At 53.2% G+C, this 17814-nt stretch overlaps 1 protein-coding gene across 3 annotated transcripts in view; it reads left to right on the top strand.

Annotated features, from left to right (window-relative positions):
* The window catches only part of EPHB2 (EPH receptor B2), a 184903-nt gene extending 170439 nt beyond the window's left edge, over nt 1–14464 (top strand). For 2 of the 3 annotated variants that reach the window (XM_072827896.1, XM_072827894.1), the window contains exons 9-16: nt 172–239; nt 6855–6977; nt 7606–7853; nt 8808–9023; nt 9903–10052; nt 10924–11117; nt 12607–12762; nt 13265–14464. In XM_072827896.1, the coding sequence (XP_072683997.1) occupies nt 172–239; nt 6855–6977; nt 7606–7853; nt 8808–9023; nt 9903–10052; nt 10924–11117; nt 12607–12762; nt 13265–13373 (1264 nt within the window). In that variant the 3' untranslated portion in view covers nt 13374–14464. The remainder of the gene's footprint in view (nt 1–171; nt 240–6854; nt 6978–7605; nt 7854–8807; nt 9024–9902; nt 10053–10923; nt 11118–12606; nt 12763–13264) is intronic. The other variant, XM_072827895.1, reaches the window with a different exon arrangement.
* Nucleotides 14465–17814: the final 3350 nt, after the last annotated feature.

Here is a 17814-nt window from a genome sequence, read left to right as displayed (position 1 = left end):
ATTGGGGGGCAGGTGGCTAGGAAAGGTCAGGCTGCTAGGCCAGGGGCAGACAGGGAGCCCTCTGGCAGGGGTGTGGTTTTGAGGGCCTGCCCTCCCTCTCCCTATCACCTACTGTGGCTCCCAGCTCCCCGGGGGCTTCCAGGTGGCTCCAGCCCTTTGCTCTTGTTCCAGAAGACGGGGGTTTGAGCGTGCTGACTCGGAGTACACGGACAAGCTGCAGCACTACACCAGTGGCCACAGTATGTACCCCCCAGCAGGGCCGGCATCCATGGACCTCTCTCTTGTCAGTTCCCCGGCGACCTCTCCATCCTCCCTCTTACTACCTCTCACCTTGCTGAAGCCAGAGTGAATGTCAGGCTGTTCCCTGAGTAGGCCAAGCTCCCTCTCCCCCCTTGGCCTCTGCACCTGCCGTCCCCTCTCCCTGGAGCATCCCTGGCCCTCTCTTTACCTGTGTGACTCTCCCTCTCCGTCAGGCACAGCGTATACAGACCGCTCTGAGCACCCCACCCCAACCTGGCTTTAGGGCCCCGTCTATGCTTGCACAGCACCCCCTTACCAGGCTGCATGCTGGTGGCCATTTCCTTGTCTCCCCAACATTATAGTGGGAGCACCTGAAGGCCTGAAAGTATGTCTGACTCTCACCCTTTCCCCCGAACACCAGCATGCTGCCCAGCACTTAGTGGACACTAGATACGTACTCACACAATAAATCCATGAGTTGAATGAGATGGTGAGGACTCCAGGCTCTAGCCCGGGAGGTGGCAGGCCCTGTCACTCCTCCCTGGTGACTCCTCTGGTAGCCACTCCCCCCCACCCAGTGCCTCTGTTTCCCCCACTGTCCCATCCTATCTCAGACTACGGCTGAGACACGTGTGCCACACACCCAGAGCAGATGTCCTCTCTCAAGGGGCCCAGCAGAGACCAAAGCAGAGCATAGATTCCTCTTGATTTTACCCTCGCAGACCGACAAGGGGCAGGCGGGGCGGAGGGCGGGTAGGGGGTGGCTGGGCAACCTTCACCCTCACATCCACTCACTCAGCAAACAAATTCCACATGGGTCCGATATGGCTTCTCAAGCTGTCCTCCGTGGGATATCCTAGGACTTCTTGGATGCCACTGGGTAAGAGAGGCCATCGGCCTAGCCCTTCACTTGTCACACGGTCTTTGTGACCTGCTGTGTACGCCAGGCACTGTTTTAGGTAGCTGGGGATACACAGGTAAACAAACTACATATCCTCACCCTTGCAGAACTTCTATTCTATTGGGAGGGACAAAAGAAATACAGGTAGTAAATGAGAAAAGCATCTGGCGAGCTAGAAGATGAAAGCACTGCAGTAAAAGGCAAAGTAGAATGGGGTGATAGGTTGAGAATTACAGGGTCAGGGCTGTCTGTTCAGGTAGGGCAGCTGGGGTTGGCCTCACTGAGAGGGTTTCAGTTGAGCAAAGACAAATGAGCTGGGGGAGGGAGTTGCATGGACAGATCTGAGGGAACAGCCTCCCTCATAGAAGGGACAGCCAGTGCAAAGGCCCTGAGGCTTTTCAGGAACAGCCAGAGGCTAGTGTGACTAGAGAGCAGATTCAGGAGGCAGGAGGGGCAGGTATGAGGGGTCACAGCATGCAGATCCCTATCAGCCAGGGGCCTTGGTTTTTCTTTCCAAGTGAGACAGAGAACCTCTAGAAGGATCTGAACCAAAGACTGAAAGGCTCTGAGTTCCAGTTTTTACAGAACTTCTCTGGCCACTATGTGGAAAATGGAGTGAAGGGGCTGGAGAGTGCCAGGCAGGACAGCAGGGAGACCTGTGAGGTGGCTGTCAGAACAATCCAGGGAAGACATAAATGTAAAAAAAAAAATAATGAAACCATTAAAATTTCCAGAAGACAATTTAGGCAACTATTTAACTGATATTCTAAGCATAAAAGCAATGGAAGGCTCCTGAGAAAGAGGTGAAACACTTTACATGGAAATTAAAAATCACCTGTTAATTAAAAATCACCAGTACGTCAAAAGTAAAAATCACAAATTACGTGCCGCCCCCCTCCTCTTCCCCAAGTAGCGAAATCGTGGTTGTAGATTGAGCCAGGTGGATTGAGTGTGTTCTGTATGCCCAGAATTGTTTTCATGCTTTACACGCATTGGTTCATTCAATCCTTATACTTGTCAACTTTGAGGATGAGGGAACCGAGGCCCAGAGAGGTCACACAGCAGCTCAGGGCCGGAGCTGAGGTCCACACTCCTCGCCACACCGTGCTGTCCACACCTCACTAAGCTGGGATAAGGTGGGCTCACGGACTCTGCCACCTGGAGCCATGTGAGAGCATCACTATTTAGCTTGTCCATCGAGAACAGGGAAATAAGTGACAGCAGGGATTTATTATTTTTTAAGATTTTATTTATTAATTATGAGAGACAGAGAGAGAGAGAGAGAGAGAGGCAGAGACACAGGCAGAGGGAGAAGCAGGCTCCATGCAGGGAGCCCGATGTGGGACTCGATCCCGGGACTCGGGGATCACAACCTGAGCCAAAGGCAGATGCTCAACTGCTGAGCCACCCAGGCGTCCAGCAGGGATTTATTTTTAAAATAGAGCCCAGGATTTGTTCGTGGACCTACACGTTCTCAAGGTCAAGCTCCTACTCCCTGCATCTAAAAAGGGCTTTGGTGTTTTTTTGTTTTTTGTTTTCAAAGCACTGCCAGCCCTCTGGTCCCCCCCCACCAGCCCTCTGGTCCCACTGCCAGCCCTGTGGTACCCTGTGTGGCCAGGACAGAGGAGGAAACCGAGGCCCAGAGATGTGTGTGACTGGCTTGAAGTCACCCTCACCAGCTCACCTGTCCCATCACTCAGCAGGTGCTGAGTGAGGACCAAGGTCTATGGTACTTGGATGTGGCCCAGAGGGACCAACCTGGTTTCTGGCCAGCTATGTGACCTGGGGGGAGTTGTTGAACCCCTCTGAACCTTGGCATCTTTACATGAGAAGTAGCCAGAATGAGGCTTCTTTCACAGAATTGTGAGGATTAAATGAATTAATGTAATGGACATGAAAGTGCTTCCTGATAATATTTAATAATAGCCAACTCTTCTCTATAACAGGTAACAATTATTCAGTTTTTGATTCGCCAACTATTATATTAAGCCCTTTAAAAAGATTCTTACTTAATCCTTGCAGTCCCCTTATGAGGTGGCTGCTGTTAATTATCTCCATTATGTGTATACACACACACACACACACACACACACACACAATGGAGATTATATATATATTATATATATATGAAAAAACTGAAACACAGAGACCTTAAGTAACTTGCCCAAGGACACACAGCTGTATCAATACCGTGGTTGATCCTCAATTCAAACTCATAAAGCAGCTTATTTGTGACTGTTATTACTGGCAGATCCAGAACTCAGACCAGGTGTCTGAATATCTGATTCCTCTTCCCTCCTTATTCCTGAATTTCCCATTTGGGTTCAGGACAATAGGTAGTAGCCCTGACAATGGTAAGCCATCCAAACAACAGCCCAGTATTTTCTGAAGACTCTGACTATAGAGATCCTTATCCAGCCTCCAGACAGCAAATATCCATCCTGGGAGCTGGACCTTGAGCGAGTCTCAGCTGCAAGGAGCTCCCCTTCCATCCCAGGAAATAGGATGGGGACACACCCAGTTGAAAGTTTGGCAGTTAAAAGTGTAGACTCACAGCCACACGACCTGGATTCAGACCCCATGTCTGCCACTTATCAGCTCTGCCCACGTCCCCTGGAGCAGGTCATCTAAGCTTTCTTATGCCACAGTGTCCTCATCCAAACAATGAGGGTAATATTAGGTTGGGCGAAATGATATTGCCATTTTTGTAGGTCAGAAACAGTCAAATACTAACAATTTCATAAGGCTCAGCCTAATGATAGCATTTACCAGGTAACATTGTCAGGAGGGCTAATCGCACTGATACCTATAAAGTACCTAGACCAGGGCCTGGCACCTGGTAGATTGACAATGAACTGTAAGTAGATTGTGTTATTAATAGTGAGGTCACAGAAGCATGGACATTAAGCACCTACTGAATACCACCTCCACATACTTACAGAGAAAACATTCTAGAGCAAGGGCTCCTAACTTGGGGTTCACAGACCCTGAGAGCTTCAAGGGCCAGAGAACATTCCAAAATTATATACTGAGTCTGGAAGTGTGACACACACGTGAATAATTTTTTTAAGGAGCAGATTCATAGCTTCTGTCAGATTCTCAAAAGTATTCATGACCCCAAACAGGCAGAAAGAGAAAAAGAGGACATTTCAATAGGTAATGCTATTATTCTTTCAACAAGCATCTTGTGAGCATCCTCGATGTGCCAGGTTCTGGGATTTAGCGTGAACTAGACAGACACAGCCTCTGTCCCCCTGAGAGAGAGTGTGAAGCAAGCCCTTACAGGCAGCAGAGTGTTCCAGAAAGGGGTGGCAGGAGGCTGTGGGCATGCGTATCTGGGAGACTCAATACAAGACAGGAGAGACATACAGATGTCAGGGCCATAGGAGTGAGTGCAGACAGAGACAGGGCTTCAGGAGCCTAAAGGGAAAGCATGGATCTCCACTGGAAGGATCCAGGCAGGCTTCAGAGAGGAGGTGGCATTTGATCTGGACACAAAAAGGAAGAGAAGGGTATTCTAGGTGGAGGGAACCACATGAACAAAAGCACAAAGGCAAGAAATTTTAAGGTGTGTCTGGGTGAATAATTCTTTTTGCTGGCATGTAGAGGGGCAGGGAGCTGTCACTGGGGCCCAACATGGAAGGCGTGGAATGCCAGGTGAAGGCACTCGCCTTAGTCCTGCAAGCAGCAGAGAGCCCTCCCGGCCAAGGCTTGCAGGTGGCATCTGATCGGCTGGCAGTGCCCAACTCAGCATTGAGCTCCTGCTCTGCTTCTCCTTAGCTCCCTGAGCTGACCTGTTCCCGTCGCCCCTCTGCAGCTGGCCTGACTGAAAGGGTTTCCTCCAATTCTGTTGGAGGGAGGCTATAAGCCAGTCACCAAGAACCACAGGAGCATCTCCCAGGAGCTAATGTCCCTGCTCTGAGGAGTGCTGACTTGGGAAGGAGTCGTGGCTGAACAGTCCAGGAGGAGGAGGCATGGACCAGATCTGGTTGCACTGCATGCAGGAGGCCATGAGCATGATTAAGAGTATTGGTCCTTGGCTCAAGTCCGACAGGCCTGGCTTCAAGTCCTGGCTGTGCCATTTGCCAGCTGTGTGGCCTTGGGCAGATTGCTCAGCCTCTCTGAGCTGCAGCTCCCTCATGCATGAAATGAAAATAATGATCCCTTCCTCCACGAGTTGTTGGGTGCAGCCTGCCCAGTGTGGTGCACAAAGGACACAGTCAGGGGTAGCTGCAGTCATTCTTCTTTTATCTCTGTCACCTGGATTCTGCTTGGCTCTACAGACATGGGGTGCATGTTGTGTGCAGAGCTTTGTTCGAGCCCCACGTTGGGAGTAGAGATTAATTAAAAATAAAATCTTTTTTAATAATAAATTAATCAAATAAAGGGCTAGACCAAAATAATCCTAATGTATGAGAGCAGCAGTTGGCTGCTTTTCTGAAAAGGACCAGAGAGTAAATATTTTAGGCTTCAATAGCCATATGATCTCTATTGTAACTACTCAACTCAGCTGCTGAAACATGAAAGCAGCCACAGGCAAAGGAATACAGGCAGCTGTGCTCTAATAAAACTTTATTTACAAAATGGTCAGTGGGCCAGTTTGCCAACTCATGTGTTAGAGGTTCCGACTTTAGGTTCTCGGAATGTCTGAAACAGAAACTGAGAGTGGTCAACTAACATGGCCAAGGCCACACAGGCAAGTAGGGCTGATGGCCCCACTCCCCAGTCAAGCCTTCCTATGGCCCAGGGACTCCAGCTCCCTACTCCTAGAGCTACTGCCTCCAAAGTCACGGCTCCTAGAGCAATGGGACAATGTGGGCAAGGAGCTGGGGAAGCAAGGAGGAGGCCTGGGCAGCAGAAGACCAGTTATCTGGGAGGGAGAATGTGGGATAGATCATCCTTTCCTTCCAAGTATTTTGCTGGCTCAGTGCTAGGGTCAGAATTAGGTTTTTGGCATCCAAGTTACATCCTTAATTTCTACATCAAATAAAAAATGTACAATCAAATCAAGAATCCAATTAATATGCTCCATGTCCAGCCTCACGTTGATCACCAGGGAATTTGAGATCTAGAAAGGTTAAAGACTTAGCTAATGGGAGACCTGGGAAGTGGACCCAGAAGCCATGGGTCCTCAGACCCTGGTGAGTGGGCAGCCCCCCCAGTCCCTGGGGCCTGCCTGAGAGAGCTGAGATAGCCAAGAAGTTTCCTAAAGGGAGAGGATGCTTAAATTAGGCCCTCAAAGACAGGGAGATCTCCTTAGCAGACACCCAAGAACATGAGCTATTGCCTACTCTTTCTGTATTTTTATCCCAAATCTCTCTTCCTTCTTGACTCCCTCTCCCTTTACTCCCTCCCTTTACTTTGCACCCCCTGATTCCCCTACACAATCTATCCTTTTGTGCCCATACCCATAACAGACATTGCTTATCAATCCTGATAGTCCCTTAGCTCCCTTAGGAAGACATTACGAATCAGAGTTGTAACAAGAGCTACGACCTATTTGTTCTCTCTGCTGAGCTCTGTGATCTCCTCACCTTTCTACTCAGCCCAGTGCTCACCGAGGCCCAGAGAGGTCAAGTGACCTGCAAAGGATTGTCCAGTTCTATGGGTTCACATGGGAGTGTATTTCCCTCCACAAGGGACTAGCTCTAGCCTTTCCATTTGTCCACATCTTGAGTCTGTGCATGTGACCAAGCCTGGTCTTATCCCCCAGTGACCCCAGGCATGAAGATCTACATCGACCCTTTTACCTATGAGGACCCCAATGAGGCAGTGCGGGAGTTTGCCAAGGAAATTGACATCTCCTGTGTCAAAATTGAGCAGGTGATTGGAGCAGGTAGGTGGCTGATGCTCTCCCAGGTTCCATGGCCTCAGCCATGAGTGGGGAGTACCCTTGGGGCAGAGGGTGGGATGGGGGGCAGGCACTTCAGAGACTCCTCCAAGGCCTGAATGTTCAGAACACCCAAGGTAGAAAAGTCCTCAAAAGTCATCCAGTAAAACCACCTCACCGACCTATGAGGAAACTGAGGCACGGGGCTGGGAAGGAGCTTGCATATCATGTCAGAGATTGGGCTAGTTCTAGAACCCCATTCTCTGGACACAGTCTAGTGCTCTGTCCTCCCTGCAATCATCCAGATCCCTCTCTCCCTCTCCCTAGGCTCCCCTAGAGCCTCACCCCGTCAGCCAAATACCAGCTGGACATGCAGTGGGACAGCTCTGAAGAGTTTACTCTTCGTCCTAGTGGTGGCTAGGACTTTTTTGGGCTCCCCCTTCTACAAAGGGGTTCTTTGTCTAAGAGGATGTGTTGACCACTGGGGAGAAAAAGTTTCCTTCAGGACCCAAGAGTGGAGGTTACAAGCAGTGGGAGGTGGCACTTCCACCCAGCAAATGACATCCTGCCTCTCTTGGTGTGTGTGTGTGTGTGTGTGTGTGTGTGTGTGTGTGTGTGTGTGTGTTTGTCCCAGGGGAGTTTGGCGAGGTTTGCAGTGGCCACCTAAAACTGCCGGGCAAGAGAGAGATCTTTGTAGCCATCAAGACACTCAAGTCAGGCTATACTGAGAAGCAGCGCCGGGACTTCCTGAGCGAGGCCTCCATCATGGGCCAATTCGACCATCCCAACGTCATCCACCTGGAGGGTGTTGTCACAAAGAGCACACCTGTGATGATCATCACTGAGTTCATGGAGAACGGCTCTCTGGATTCCTTCCTCCGGGTAGGGGAACCCAGGAGGGCCAGGGGCCCACAGATAGGGTGGAAAAGGAGTGGTGGACATAACTTCATGGTGCCAAAGCCTGATGGGGTCTTGGGGAAAGATCTAAGTCAGGAATGGCTTGCATGCTGCCTCTTGCTCTTCCCTTACCCGTGGCAGGCATTGCTAATCAATCCCAGAAGTCTGCCCCACTAAACCAGGAAGCAATCTCAGAATCCTTTTCAATCTAGGAAACCACAAGCAGTCCATCAGAGTTGGCGTGCAACCTGAAATCTATTACCACCTGTGCTCTTAGCCAGCCTTCACATTATGCACAAGAGAACAGTGAGGCCCAAAGACAGAGTTTGCCTGGAGGGTCAAGGTGAAAGCCAGGACTGGAACCTGGTTTCTGGAACCCTGGTCCAGGTTTTCACCAGATTTTGGATTTCTCCAAAGCTATATGGGCTGGGGAAAGGAATCTGGAGCACAAAGTCAAGAGAGGAAAGTTTCTAGACTCCCCCCACCAGGAGATCACAGTCCACCAGCTGGACAAAAGAACACAGAAGCATGCTGCTAGACCAGTTGCCATTTAACAAATATTTATTGAGCATCTAGTAAGTGCCAGGCACCTTCCATGCACCTTCTTATTTAACCCAGACAGCCCTGGGAGGTGGGTATAGCTTATCCCCATTTAACACAGAGATGTCACTTGTCCAAGGTTGCTCAGCGGGCAAAGGGCAGAGCCAGAGTCAGACCAGCTAGGTCTACTCTGAAGCCCATGTTCTTTCCTCCACCCTGAAATTGGCCTCTCGCAGGCCTCTCTGAGCACCCTCACCCCACCCCCAGCATCTGAATCCTTCCCACAGGGAGCATCAGGCCAGGGTGGCAGCGTCCTGCTCTGGTTTCCCTTTGTGTGGATGATTCAGAGCTCTGATTCATGCCCTTCTGTTGACTATGCTTTCTCCACTTCTCCCAAAGCAAAATGACGGGCAGTTCACAGTCATCCAGCTAGTGGGCATGCTACGGGGCATCGCGGCCGGCATGAAGTACCTGGCAGACATGAACTATGTCCACCGTGACCTAGCTGCTCGCAACATCCTCGTCAACAGCAACCTGGTCTGCAAGGTGTCTGACTTTGGGCTTTCACGCTTTCTGGAGGATGATACCTCGGACCCCACCTACACCAGCGCCCTGGTAAGATAAAGGCAGAGAACGGTGGGGTCATGGTGCCAGGCAAGAAGATGTAGATGTCCATCTATCCCTAAAATATGTTTTCACCGAAAACTGCTCATGCCAAGCATGGTGCTGGGCCCTAAGGACATAGAGACAGAAACCACAGTTTCTGCCTCCTTGGAGCTCACAGGCTGGCGGGGGACACAGATGTGCAGAGAAACATGGAGGAACAGAGCTATAAGTCAGGACATCAGTCTTGGGAGGCCGAGGAAGGCTTGCTAAGAGGTGACATCTGAGCCGACGGCTGAAAGGCCAGTGAAAGGTTGTCAGATGCCATGTTCCTGAGGCAAGATGTGACTGGAACACAGTCTATCAGAGGGAAGGTGGTGACAATAACGTGGGAGAGGCAGGCAGGGCTGGTCGTGGAGGCCCTTGATGCCTAAGCTCAGGACTCTCTCCTGCTGAAGAGTTTTAAACAGAAAGGAATAACACACAGCTCCTGCCCGAAGAGCTCAGAGATAAATACAAGAAGAGCCAAGCACACAGGCGACTGATTTGAGGACTGCTCTGTATGGGAGGCACCTCCTGGATGGGGAGATACGGGACGCAGTTGTAAGATTAAAAAGAGCAAGCAACTCTTTGGGACTTAGGGAAAGGTTTTCAGAGATACTCAAAGGATGAGAAGAGGTTTCCAGGTGGCAGAGTGAGAAAAGGCATTTTGTGCGAGGGGAACAGCCTGTGCAAATTCCCGAGGCCTGAAGCAACATGGTGCGTTTGAGAAAGAATGTGGCACTTCATGTGATTAGTACAGCACAGGGCATAGGGTGAAGCGCAGTGTTGAGAGCAGAGGCCAGACAGGGCAGCCTCCCTCCCATTAACCCTCCTCATTCTGTTCCCCAGGGTGGGAAGATCCCCATCCGCTGGACGGCCCCAGAAGCCATCCAGTACCGGAAGTTCACCTCAGCCAGTGATGTGTGGAGCTATGGTATCGTCATGTGGGAGGTGATGTCCTACGGGGAACGACCCTACTGGGACATGACCAACCAGGACGTAAGTATCCAAGGTGGCCAGGCCCAGCCCAATTCAAATGTCTGCATAGGATCCTGGACTCTCCAGGGGTCAAGAGTAGGAAAGGCCTACACATCCACAATTCAGCAAATCTTCAAGATGCGTTCACCTTGTGGCCAACCCCGAATGAGACCGTATCTGCCCTGAGATGTTTTCCATGTAATGGGCAGGGAGGGGAGGAGATGACACGATTATTTCAGGAATTTTACAATCAGATGTTAAATCGGAGAGGACAGGTGTCAAGTCCTGTAGGTGTTGAGGCAAGATCAGTCAGGAAGTCTTCATAGAACAGGTGGGACCCACAGCAGTAGGACTTGGAGACATGAGGACTTTGAATGCGAAGAATAGCCTGTGCAAAGGCCCGAAGGCGGGATGCTGAGGGATCCTGCTGGGGAGCAGTAGAGAGGAAAGATGATCAGAAAGGTCGATAAGGTTCAATAACGAAGTGTTTGAAAGCCAACCCTATGCATTTTGATTTGCAACACCACAGAAGAGGGAGGACTTGAAGGAGCTTCTTAAGTAGGGGGGGGGGGACCAAAGTCCAGCTGAGGAAGGTGAATGTGGGCCGAGTGGCAGGACGGATCAGAGGGTCCAGGGGGGGCAGTGTGAGCCATGCCGTGGGGCCTGGCCTGGGAGACATCTCTCACCTGGAGCGATAAATGGCAATGATTGTCACCCTGGGGTGAAGGGCCAGAGAGAGCAGTCCTCAGGGCCACCAAAGCCAAGGAGGAGCCTCAGAAAGGAGAAGGAAAACGTGGCCCACTGGAGGGTCCTGCGCTACAGAGGGCGGCGGAGTGGGGGCGCATATGAGGTTGTACCCACCCAACGCCACTCTGCCGCGTGTTGTTCCCAGGTAATTAACGCCATAGAGCAGGACTATCGGCTGCCGCCACCCATGGATTGCCCAAGCGCCCTGCACCAGCTCATGCTAGACTGCTGGCAGAAGGACCGCAACCACCGGCCCAAGTTCGGCCAGATTGTCAACACGCTGGACAAGATGATCCGAAACCCCAACAGCCTCAAAGCCATGGCACCCCTTTCCTCTGGGTATGGCTCTGGTCTGGCCCTGCCCCCTCCTCCCAGTACGTCTCCCACCACCCCGTCCCCAGCCAGCCCTTCCTCTCTCCAGATCCACCCTGCACACCCCCACCCGCCCCAAGCTCCCCCTGCTTCAGGCAGATGCTGTGCAGTGCAGCTTGTGCTCAGGGAAGGCCAGCGCTAGAGTTCACTGGGCATTTGCCCTGCCTTGGGGTACGAGGAGCCCAGGACAGAGAAGAGGAGAAGAACATGGTAGTGGTGGTAAAGAAAGGACTTTTTAAAGCATGGCCAGAGAGGAGAGCATTTAAGAAAAATTGCCAGACGTCTTGGTTGGCAAACAGATATACTGGTCACCAGGTTTCCTTCTTAGCTACCTTCACACTCCAGCCTGGACCCTCTCTAACTTATATTTGCGTCCTCCTCAGTACAGCCGCACACCTGCATGCACACACGCTTACACAAATACAATCCTATACACCATTAGGCACAAAAGCTCATGCTTATGCTCCCACACACATGGATACACACCCATTCTCCAGCCCTCGAGCCTACACTCCCTTGGCACCCACAGCACCCACGTCCAGAAATACGGACCACACACACAGGCCCATGCTTGGTCATCATCCCCCAAATCACAGAGACTGGCTCCGCTGGACAAGTGTTAGCTCCAGTGACCCTGAGGCTTGCCTTTTCCCAGTGGTCCCCGGGCATGCTCCCATCAGAGCTGAGACCACCACTGCCTCACTTGAGTAGCTGTCCCAGACCCCCGTCTCTTCTGGCCGTGCACACTCTTTATCTCCGGAACCCTATCACGCAGAGTTTCTGGGGGACATCCAGCCAGGTGTCCTCCGGGTCCAGGGCTGGCTTTGTCCCAAGACTCTTTGGACTCAAGTCCTTCACCTGCCAAGTTTTTGTGGCCGACAGTTTGCACTTGCCTCTCCTGTCGTTCCCCACCATGACCCTGCGTCAGCCGCTCCTGACTCTGAGCTTTGAGCCCCATGAGGGCCATTTCCCTCCTGGCCAGCTCCCATGAGCACCGCCAGCCTTGTCTAGACTTTGGAGGTGCAACTCACAGCTTCCTACAGCACACCCAGGCTGGAGAAGGTTGGAACAGCAAACAGGAACACACTTAGTCCGGCCAAACTCCCTCCTCCTGAAAGTCAGAGGCTTGGAGAAGGATCTCTCTCCTCACTACTGTGGTCCCGCCCCCCAGCAGTCCCTTCAGAGGCATCCCTGGACTTTCCAGGTGGCCTCAGCGTTGAGTTCTGCACACACACTCGCTCTCACATACTCACACACATATGTGGGCTCATGTACATAGGTGCAAATTCACCCCCACTCTCACACAGAAATGCATACATTTACACTCACCTTTGACCCTGCAGATGGATACACACAGGCAGGTACAAAGCCTGCAGATGTGCCCCCACCCATGGTTACCCTCGCCCCTGTCCCAGCACCTGCCCTAACTATCTCTGTTGTCCACCCCCGCCCCCAGAATCAACCTGCCGCTGCTGGACCGCACGATCCCCGACTACACCAGCTTTAACACCGTGGATGAGTGGCTGGAGGCTATTAAGATGGGGCAGTACAAGGAGAGCTTCGCCAACGCAGGCTTCACCTCCTTCGATGTCGTATCACAGATGATGATGGAGTAAGTGCCTGGCTGCCTCCACCCACCATTATCAATACTGCTCCCCACCACCCCCCGTCCCACCAAGCAGGGGGCTCTAGAGGGTGAGGAATAGATAGTGTCCCAGCAGGGATGTGTGGGACCAAGGGGCCAGATGGCCAACTTCGGAGTCGCATTTAGATCAACACCCAGGTCTGCCTGTGACTGTGAGCAAATCAGAACCTCCCCGAGACCCAGTTTTCTTCTGTAAACTGGAGGTTGTAAGGAAGACCAAAGGGATGTAAAGTGACCGGTACTTCATAAATGCAAGTTCTCTTCCCCTTTCCTATAACCAAGGAGACCTGTGTACCCGAGTGTCCTGACTCCCCCACTAGTCACTCTGACACCGGGAATCCACCCCCTCACCACCACCCCCCACTTGCTCTCTTCAGCAGGAACCCCCTGGAGAAGTCCAGACAGCTCTCCACCTGGCCCAGAGTCCCCACTCCCACATTTCCCTAACACACATGCTTCTCTCCCAAAGGGACATTCTCCGGGTTGGGGTCACCTTGGCTGGCCACCAGAAAAAAATCCTGAACAGTATCCAGGTGATGCGGGCACAGATGAACCAGATCCAGTCTGTGGAGGTTTGACGTTCACCTGCCTCGGCTCACCTCTTCCTCCAGACCCCCCCGCCCCACCGCCCCACATGCCGGCCCCCTGGTTCTCCGTCCACGTCCACCGCAGGGTCAGCCACCTGCCAGGAGGCCACGGGCAGCAGGAAGAACCGAGCAGCGCTCCAGCCATGAGACGTCACCAAGAATATGTGCAACTCAAATGATGGAAAAAAGGGAACGGGGACAAAAGAAAACAGATCCTGGGAGGGGGCGGGAAATACAAGGAATATTTTTTAAAGAGGATTCTCATAAGGAAAGCGATCATTGTTCTTAGGGAAACAAGACAAAACAAAACAAAAGGGCTTGGGAGATCTACGCGATTTGTCCCAATCGGAGACCAAAAGCAGTTTCTCTCCAACTCCCTCTGGGAAGGCGACCTGGCCAGAGCCAAGAAACACTTTCAGGAAAACCAATGTGAAGGGAGAGACGGGGGCCACCCTTCTCTCCCGTCCCTGGGCTGCTCTTCCAGGCCTCGGGCAACAGCCACACGCCAGGCAGACGGGGCAGGCGGGCGGATGGGCAGCCGCCACAGGAACCACACGGGGGAAATAATCCATTCCCGCTGCCACTGGGCACACAGAAGAATTTATCTGTCTTTGGAGAATCTTTTAGAAACTCCGATGAAAAAAAAGACTTCTTTCTCCTGTCGGCTCATGGGGCTGAAAGGAGGCTTTTGTCCTCCTCAGTCAGGGAGACCATGGGGACACTGGAAGGGTCAGCCTTCCTGAGGATGACCGCCCCCCAAGACTGCAGCTCCGCGTCCCTATCTCGCACGCGGTGCCCAGCAGCCCCTGCCCGGAGGCCTGTCGCTGCGGTGTCCGCCATCAGCTACGACTGCCACTGAGGATTGCTCCTGCATTTGGGTTTGTTTACAGCAATTCGTGGACTCGGGGGTATTTTGGTCAAGGGGTGGATTTGGTTTGGGGGGTTTGTTTGTCGGGTTTTTTTTTATGACAATGAAGTGACACTTTGACATTTCCTACCTTTTGAGGACTTGATCCTTCTCCAAGAAGGTGCTTTCTGCTTACTGACTTAGGCAATACACCAAGGGCGAGATTTTATATGCACATTTCTGGATTTTTTTATATGGTCTCTATTGACTCTCCTCCCTCCTCCCCCTGCAGAGAGATTCCCCCCCTCCCTGCTGCCAGGCCTCACCAAAGCCAACTGCCACGGGGCCATCTGGGCCTTTCAGAGACTGAGTGAGGTTTGGGAGGATGAGGGGCCGGGTGGAGGAGCCCCCACCCAGGACTGCTTTTGAAAGCACCAGATTGAGAAGGAAGCGGGCCCTAAGGCTGCAGGACCACACACCTTCGTCCACTTCTCCACCCCCTTGCCCCAATCTGTCCAGTGCTTCCCAAGCAAATAGGCCCCTTCGAGGTTCCTGAGTGCCCTCAGATGGCCAGAACCCAGTTTCGCCTCTGGGAGCCTAAGCCGGGCCCCGGATCATTCACTGTGATATCCCAGCCCTCCGGAGTGTCACCCTTAGAGACATGTGCAGGCGCTCTTTCCTCCACTCAGGAGAAAGTGTGTTCTCTCCCACACCACTCTCCCCCGCCACCTTTGCCCAGGTCTGAAGGTCTTAGCCAGAGGGGAAGACCATCAGCCAGGGGGTCTGGCCACAAACTCCCTCCTGTGAGCAAATGCAGGCAGCTGAGCAGAACAATCGGTTAGTGAATTGAATGGAAATAAACACTTTAGTTATAAAATGACCCCTGTCCTCTGTAAGTTCCAAGAGAGACCCTGGCACCCTGGGACATGTCAAGTGTCCCATGATGCTCTTCTAAGGGACCCTTCCTTCCTCAGGGTTCAGAAGGCCCAGGGCTGAGAAAACACATGGAGGACACCAAAGGTCCATATGGCCTTTCTGGCTCTGGCTTGTCGAAAGCACAGGCAGCCAAAGAAGCGAGTTGAAAGTGGCTCCGAATTCAGTGTTCCAGCCCCTGCAAATCAGGGCGAGCCACTACGGGAGGCATCAGGAGCAGGGAGGCCACAGGGGTGCACTCAGCTCTCCTGGGCCAGAGGAAGGGGGTCAGGGTGTTGTGTGAGCTGTGACAGTGGTAGTGTAAGGGTTCTGGAGTACCCACGGGACCCCCAGTCCAAGCCACAGGTAAGATCGCCTTATCCCGGTCAACGCTAATCTCCGCGTAAATGCGCTCCTACTCACACATAATCCGAAATCTCTGTGCGGAAGGAGGCAGGGAGGCGGATGTGCCGTGGCTATCGGGTCTAGCTGGGGAGGGAGAGGCAGAGATGGCCCATCCCAGGACCTTCCCCCTTGTCCATGGGAGACTGACCAGTGGGAAGGAGCCCGGCTGCAGGTGGCCCCAGGGGGGCAGCCTGAACCAGCCTGTCGTCTGTCACTCACCTGTTTTCCAGAACCCAAGATGCAAAGGGAAGGAAGGGATTAAGAGGGGAGCACGGGCCCCTGGGGGGAACAGCAGAGTGAGCCACAGGGAAGGCACTGGCTGGTTGCCTACGAACTGGCCAGCCTTGGCCCAGCCAGCCGCCCTTTGTGCCCCAAAGCCGCCCCGCACGGGTGGCAGCTGTCCTAGCACACAAGGTCACCTTCTGGAAGGAGCCGCCCTGATGCTCTAAAGATTAACTCCATCTCCCCGGCCCACCCCCCACTACTCCGGGGCCCCACAGGGGGCTGGCACTCGGTGCTTCCTGTCAGATGGTTTCCTGTCCTAAGCTGCTAGGCTGGTGTCTGCTAGCCAGCGCGTTTGCCCACCCCCCCTTGAGGGCTGAGTCCTCAGTGGGTCCTGGGCCCCCAGGTGCCTGCTTCTCAGAGTGAGGGTGCTAACCCAGACCCTCTGTGTCCCCCACTTCAGGGTATCGGATATCACTGTGACTGTCTGGGGTTCGGGCGGATGCCCACCTCTCCCTGCTGCTGGGGCAGCTCCCCCCACCACCACCTCTCGCTCGCTTCTCGGCGGGGAGTGGCAGGCCATGCTGCCAAGCGCCTTCCCCTGCCGCTGCCCACTCGCCTGGGCACACAGCTCTGAGCCTCCCGCTGCCTGGTTACTAATCCTTTCCTGGCTCAACCTCCCCAAGTGCCAGCCCCCACCTGCCCAGCAGTGTCAGAGGAGTTTCCGGCTGCTGCGCCCACAGTTGGTCCCGATGAAAGAAAGCTGCCTTGTAAACACGGGCCAGGGCACCATGGAAATGGGGACCAGCTGCTCTCAGAGGGGGTGACAAGCAGATTTGTGGAGGGCCAGGCTGGTATCCCTACTGCCCCCGAAGCCCCCAAAATGGGTTATTGTTGATCAGCGGGCCTCTTCCTGGGGGATGATCCTCAAAATCTCTGTCAACTGGAAGATGGGGGCCCATCAATCAGAATAGACGATGGTCTCAGTGCTTGACCGAAAGGCCTCGGAGTAGGGGCTAGGGTGGCGAGGGCAGTCGGGGACACTTAGGGACTCGGGCAGTGCTGTTCACTAAGCAGCGTGCTTCCTCCGGCTCAGGTGGCATCAGCTGGCCTTTGCCCGTCCTTTCTGGTTGGTCCTCATGCCGCCACCTCTCAGGGAGCTCTCTGCCAGCACCCCCTTGTGTGCAGTCGCTAGCATTGCACCGTCTCAGATCAGGGGCTCGTCCCAGATGTCCTGGAGCCCCTGCTCATGTCCCGCCAGCCCTCCCCACAGCCTGGCTGAAGCACAGGAGGGACCCAGGATCCAGGCCACCACCCACCCTGGGGCTAGGCCCTCAGGCACTCCTGGCTCTCTCCTGGGCTCCTGTGGATCCCAGACCGGACTAAAGCCTAGTAGATTCTGGCCACAGGAAATAACGTAAACGCATTCAAAGTATAGGAGGCCCCTTGATGCTTAGGGAAGATGCATCCTGACCCCAGAGTGGCAGTCTAGCTCCTGGCACTAAAGTTGACACATGGCTCTGGGCAAGCCATTTGGCCTCCCTGCGCCTCAATCTCCCATCTGTAAAATGAGAAGTTTGGACTGGGTGAGCCAGGCATGCAAAACACTTTATACATCACAGTCCTGCGAGGAGGGACTATTTCCTCCCATGGGTACCAGGGAAACTGAGGCTCAGAGAAGGGAAGAAGCTTGCTCAGGATTACACAGCCAGGAAGGGGCCAAGCAGGGCTGTGTTCATCTGTTCCCAATGCCCACCCCACCACACTCAGTCAGATGACATAAAGCACGCAGTGTTTGATGCTGGCTGGTAAGAGAAGGGAAAGCTCAAATGGGCTGGGGTTGTCAGGGAAGGGCCTCATGGAGGAGGCCGTCTTGAAAATGACAGGAGCTGAAAAGGTCATTCCAGGTGGGAGGTACAGTGTAACCAAAGATACAGAGGCCAGAATGGTCCAACCATCAAGAGTCGCGTCTGGATGAGCCAAAGGAGTGGTGGGAGGTGGGGGCTGATCTAAGAGGAGGGGAAGGTAGCATGAACGTGATGCCCA

Source organism: Canis lupus, chromosome 5 (assembly GCF_048164855.1).
Source record: "Canis lupus baileyi chromosome 5, mCanLup2.hap1, whole genome shotgun sequence".
NCBI classification, from domain to species: Eukaryota; Metazoa; Chordata; class Mammalia; order Carnivora; family Canidae; genus Canis; species Canis lupus.
Note: the sequence above shows the minus strand (reverse complement) of the source record. Positions and strands in the feature narration are given on the sequence as shown.